We start from the raw sequence: 6,000 nt of genomic DNA on the forward strand, positions 1-6,000 counted from the left end.
GAAGATTTATATTGCCCACTAAATATTTATTGTTTGACATGGATGTAAAATTTACTTATCCAGGAAAAACAAACTAAGGAGAAGGGGAAACCAAAAAACTAAACATCTCCTTGTCCTTCTCATAATACAAACCCTGTCACTTTGCACCTCTCAAATTTAAAGAAAGACTCATAGAATTGTAGGACTAGAAGGGACCCTCAAGAGATCTTCTAGTCCAGTCCCCTGGACACAAGGCAGGAGTAAGTATTATCTAGACCATTCCTGACCATGTAACATTTGATTTTCATAGCAAGTTCTTATTAGCTATATTTGTAAGATGTACCCAATTGATGTAGGATAGTTTTGGGGGGAAGCTACATACCCCACTTATGATGCAGATTTTTGGAAAGAGATTCACTTGAAGGTTTGCATGAAAGATTGTTTAACCAACATATGGCATGCAGATACCTGTACTGCAATTACAATAACTTAAGTATTTTTAACATGCAATGAGTACACCAAAATCCCATATATATTTTAGGAAATTTCTGAAAATATATTCTTCTGAGACTCTAGATTATTGTGTTTATTTTTTTTTCCAAATGTCATTCACTTTCAAAATACTGAGTAGTCCCCATCTCCTAGTTTAAATCATCCAAGATCATACAAGAAAAAAGTTTAAACAAGAACTCTATTTTTTAATATTGCCACCATTAATACATTTAGACTGCTCTGGCAACTCTAACAATATACAAAATATACAGACAACATTACAGTCTATTTTCAAAGAAATACTTGACTGTTAATTTAATAAGTGCCACAAAGTTACCTTTTTATTTGTTGAAAATAAAAAACACTAAGCCTTCTTTTAATCATACAAGATACACAAAGTAATTAACATCACTACTGCATGAGTAAATAGTATGGTTTCTTTTAAAAAAAGATTATTTCTGAAGACTATGCAATATAAAGACTTTTATACAGTTGACCTTATAGTTCATATTACAGGTTTGTCCCCAACATTCTGAAAACTGACAATATATAGAGCAGATACTCTCTCAGTAAAGAACAAAAGAGGCACAAAGTAGTGAAATAAATCCAACATATTTTTGTTAATATATTTGGTTTTCATAGCAGTATTGACAAGGCTTAACGAAAGAGAATCGTATCTGCCAAAGCTCAGAAGGATACAGAGCACAAGGAAATTGTAATTTCCTGTACCAAAACAGGCTCTAAAGAGAACTTTGTGAAGGGGAAAGGGGGAAGACAACCAAAGAGGCACCATTTTCCCTTTACTGTTTAAAAATGTATACAATTCTGATAAATATATTGACACATACCAAAATTAACAACCTAATTTATCTTTCATCTTTTCTTTGTAGAAGCCAAACTAGAAGACTTTAAAAATTAAGCATTTAAAATGTAGGTGTATTTTAAAAAATTCCACATACTGTAAATTTTTGTATTAATGAAGGAACAAATTAGACTTGTTCTACCGGCCAGAGTTCCGCTATATCAACATGAAGCAGCTATTAGAAAATTAGACTTCCACATTAGAACATGACCAATACATAAACATGCATGCATAATTTTTCCACTTATTTATAAAGTTATTTCACTCTGACTGTATTTATACATACATTATTTAGTAAAGTATTAATCCTATAATTGATCATTTTCATAGGGATGGATATTTAAAATAAATTCACAAGTCTTTCAGGAATTATTTCATTATTTGATATATTATTAATATATTATGGTAACACATTAAAATGGTATGTTCAAAGACATAGCTCAAATTTAGCAAAACTGAAACAAAAAGCAAGAAGTGGACATTCTGAACCCAACATATATCAAAAACCCAACTTGCATGTCTGTAGCACTAGAGATACTTGAGGTTTCACTGTGCTGAATTGAACAAACAAATTGAACATTAAGCCACAATGAAAGACAACTATGGGCCTTTTATACTAAAAAAAAAAAAAAAAAAATCAGGTAGGTCAAAATAAGGCATCTTCATTTATTTTGATTATGTCAAATTTAAGAACATGTGTGCAACTGAAAGATTAGTTTTTGTATGCAGAAAAAAAACAAAACAAAAAAAAAAAAAAAACCACCAAATTAAAATATCCAAATTCAGTGACTTGAACATTAGGTTTCTCAACAGCAGCTTACCTGATCCACTGAACTGACTGCTTCCTAATGTAGTTGGTCTGGTTTTCCCACTATTAACAGGTGGGGAAAACATCTGCAAAACAAACAAACACAACAGATGTTTAAGTTAACAACAAAACCCCCATTTTATAAATCTTGTCTGTGGGCTAAAAAAAAATCCAACATATGACAGTTCACTGGCCTATATTTCTGCCAGAAAACAGGCTTTAAGACATACATTCAGAAGAACCATAAAACAAGTAATCTAGAATGATCTTTGCAGTTTCACTAATGCTACTAAACTCTCTATTGTATAAGCAAGCAATGTAAACAGGAAAACCTGAGATTATTACAGTAATTTAAAGTCTTTATTATACATCATAAATTCTACTGCTCAAAATATACAGCTTGTTATTTTATGAGATCTAAAGGCACTGTATAACTTTAATTAGTAGCCAATTTGCAAGAGGCACTATTTTTCTATTTTTTTTTAATTATATATTTTGAAAGAAAAATATCAGTCTGAAAAAAAAAAAAAAAAAAGCATCACAGAGAAAATACTTTGCCTGTAATTTCTAACCCAAGATTGCAAAACAAAGTATCAACTGAGATCCTTGCAGCTTTCAGGCACCAGCAAGTTACATTTCTTTAAAGGAACAAGAAACCCCCACCACAAACTCTCAGTCCCACACACTGGCTTAACAAAGATTAATTATTAGATTATGCATCTCCGGGTCAGCCCGATTTTAACCAGTTAAACCAATTGACCCAGCTGGTATTAGAGCATTAAATCTGGAAGTCTAGACATTACATCAAAGTTCAGGTGTGCACATTGGCTGAGTCGGACCCAACCAAGGGGCTACACCGCCCCTACTTCTCGGTTCGCTTTACCGTGGAGAAGCCATAAGAAGACCTCGAAGAATATCCTACCGCACTGAAGTCCAGCAGGTCGCTCAGTTCCTTGTCGGTTCCTATAGCGGCCATCCGCTGCTGCTGAGGATTCATCTTCATCCACTTCAATTAAGTCCTAAGACACAGGGAGGGAAAGAGACACGCAGCACTTTACCATTGGGCTGGTGCCTACACCACTCAGTGCACGGACAGATCTGTCCCTAACAAAGAAGGGGGCTCAAGCATTCGCATCACTTACACTGATGGGGGGGGAGGGGAAATCCAAAGGGAAAGCCTCACTTTAACAGAGCACACGGATGAGATCAGCCAGCAGCAGCTTCTCAAACTAGCCAACTCTCCTTAAGTTTCCTCTGCCTCCTTTCTTCTCTCCTCTCATTCAATTTCTACTCCACCTCAGGCAACACACACACACACAAGTGAGTCTGAAGTGACAGGAAGGGTTAGGTCGCCCCTGGGCCAGTAAAAGGCATAAACAGATAAATAAACCGAGCAAAAGCTGGAAAATTAAAGAGAGAGATTAAGTGACTCACTGTTTTCGCAACAATGGAGCTGACAAGTTGGGCTGTGGATGTGCCTCAGCAGAGCCATGTCTGCTTGAGCATTGTTATTGCCTGATTTCCAGAGAGGGTTAATTTGCTTTATCCACACACACAATTTGCTGTAACTACCAGCTCCGGAGCCCCAAAGCTGCTGCAAACAATAAACAGTCTCTGAAACCAGCGATCTGTCTTTGCACCGCAAAGACACACACAAAGTGCAGCGGCCGGGCGAGGAGGGGGCGTTGGGGGCTCGCTCCTCTCCCTGCGCCGAGCAGGCTGGCGTGTGACGGGACACACACGGTGCCGCATTCCCAGCCCCTGCGAGTTTAACGAGTGCTCAGGGCTCCAGTCCTCCCAGGAGCGCCAGCTTAGTGGGGCGCTTCCCTTCCTGACAGCCCATACACAGGGACCGGGGCGCGAAAACACGAGTCGGAGAATTGCTGCCTGCTACAGCCCTGCCAGAGCCTCCGACAAGACTGAGAGAACGGACCCAGAAGAGTCCCTAGCCCCCAGCAAGCTCCTGCCCCCGCCTCCCAGCACCAGTGTCGCCCTGTGCGCCTTAGAGCAGCCCCTCTGCAGCCTCCCTTCCCCCAGCAGCTCCCTGGGGCCCTCAGCAGCCCCTTAGCTCCAAATGCACCCCTCTGGCCGCCACTACAGCCCCCTTAATGCACCCCTCTGCCCCCTGCACGCCCCCTGCTCCCAGTGCACCCTCTGCCCCCCAGCAAGACCCACTGCTCCAATGCACCCCCTCTCCTCCCTGCACGCCCCCAGTGCACCCCCTCTGCCCCCAGCATGGTCCCCTGCCCCCAGTGCACCCCCTCTACCCACCAGCAAGACCCACTGCCCCCAGTGCACCCCCGCTACCCCCCCAGCACGGCCCCCTGCCCCAGTGTACCCCCTCTACCCACCAGCAAGACCCACTGCACCCCCTCTGGCCCCCTGCCCTTAGTGCGGCCCCAGCGCAGCCCCCATCCCCGATTCTATCCCAACTTCTCCCTCCCTGCCCAAATTTACCTCCTTCCCCGCGGTGACGTCCGAACCCAGCAGGGCCGAGCCGCTGGGTGGGAGGCAGAGCCGGCCACCCCCGCCCCCCGCTAGAAGGAACTTGTAGGCTCCCCTAGGCAGACATTTTTTTGCTTGCGGAGCCGCAGCACCACGTTCAAGGCTTCGGCTCCGTATCCCTCCGCGGCTGCTGGAACAGCCACAAGATTAACGCGTAACCCTTCCCTGGCCGCGTCGTTGGCTGACTCTGAGGAGGGGTCACCATCGCCGCTCCCGGAGGGCGGGTTTCGCTGGCACCGGTTGGTGGCGGCAGCCTCGGGGCCTGACCCGAGCTCCCCGTGCCGGACCGGTGTCATTGTGCGCTCAGGGCTGCCCCAAGCCCGGGGGCGGGGCGGCTCCGGGGAGCCCAGGAACGGCGGCAACCGCACCAGGGCCCCGGCTCCGGGGTGAGCCTGGCACCGCTCGGCATCGCCTGAGATGGGAGCGCCTTTGCTCGGTCCCAGCGGGGGAACCTGCGGCAGCCCAGCCCGGGAGGGAGTCCCCTGCAGCGCCGCCGGAGCCGGCGCAACCTGCCAACGCACACAGCCCACAGCTCTGAGCATGGCCCACAACACTAGTAACCACCCCAGAGAAACAGGCAGGGCTGCTGGAACAATTTGTATAGTGGGGGTGCGGAGAGCCATTGAACCAAAGTGTAAACCCTGTATATAATGGGAACCACTTCACGCCAGGGGGTGCAGCAGCACCTCCAGCACACCCCTAGTTCCAGCACCTATTGGCCCATGTCACCAATAGCCACCCCACACATCTACAGTCACGGCCCACACCACCTATAACCACCCCACACAGCACTGGGCACAACCCGTGGCGCCAATAACCACCCCACACATCTACAGGCATGGCTCACACAGCTGATAACCACCCTACACATCTATAGCTATGGACCATGCCACCTATAACCATCCCACACATCTTCAGGAATGGTCCATGCCACCAATAACCACCCCACACAGCACTAGGCATGGCCCACGCCGCCGATAACCACCCCACACAGCACCAGGCACGGCCCACGCTGCCAATAACCACGCAGCACTGGGCATGGCCCATACCACTGATAACCACCCCACAGCAACAGGTATGGTCCACACAGTACACAACCCACACACATAATACACAATACCTAAACATGGTCCACACCATACACCTAGCAATACACAATCTACACAACCTCCAGACATGAGCCACACAGTACACATAGCAATAGGCAACACTCAGACGTGACCCACACCATCCAATTCAGACCCTACACAACATCCAAACAGAGCCCACAGCAATACCCAACAAACACACACAATACACAACCCAGACATGACCCACACAGTACCCCTAGCAATACAAAACACACCCCCATAAT

The 6,000-nt window shown here is 45.6% G+C and overlaps 1 protein-coding gene across 6 annotated transcripts in view; it reads right to left on the reverse strand.

Moving 5' to 3' along the window:
• Positions 1-4,157, reverse strand: part of LOC117884218 (transcription factor 12-like) — a 68,186-nt gene extending 64,029 nt beyond the window's left edge. Inside the window, exons 1-4 of one of the 6 annotated variants that reach the window (XR_004647520.1) lie at positions 3,576-4,137; positions 3,064-3,160; positions 2,155-2,227; positions 1,906-1,949 (exon numbers count right to left, since the gene is read on the reverse strand). Coding sequence is in view for 1 of the 6 variants with exons in the window: in XM_034784438.1 (XP_034640329.1) it covers positions 2,155-2,227; positions 3,025-3,144 (193 nt within the window). In the remaining 5 variants the exon portion in view is untranslated. Of the gene's footprint in view, positions 1-1,905; positions 1,950-2,154; positions 2,228-3,024; positions 3,161-3,575 lie in introns of those variants that run through there. The other 5 variants (XR_004647521.1, XR_004647519.1, XR_004647518.1 and 2 more) reach the window with 5 other exon arrangements.
• Positions 4,158-6,000: the final 1,843 nt, after the last annotated feature.

The sequence above is a fragment of the Trachemys scripta genome, chromosome 10, assembly GCF_013100865.1.
Source record: "Trachemys scripta elegans isolate TJP31775 chromosome 10, CAS_Tse_1.0, whole genome shotgun sequence".
In the NCBI taxonomy this organism is placed as follows: Eukaryota; Metazoa; Chordata; order Testudines; family Emydidae; genus Trachemys; species Trachemys scripta.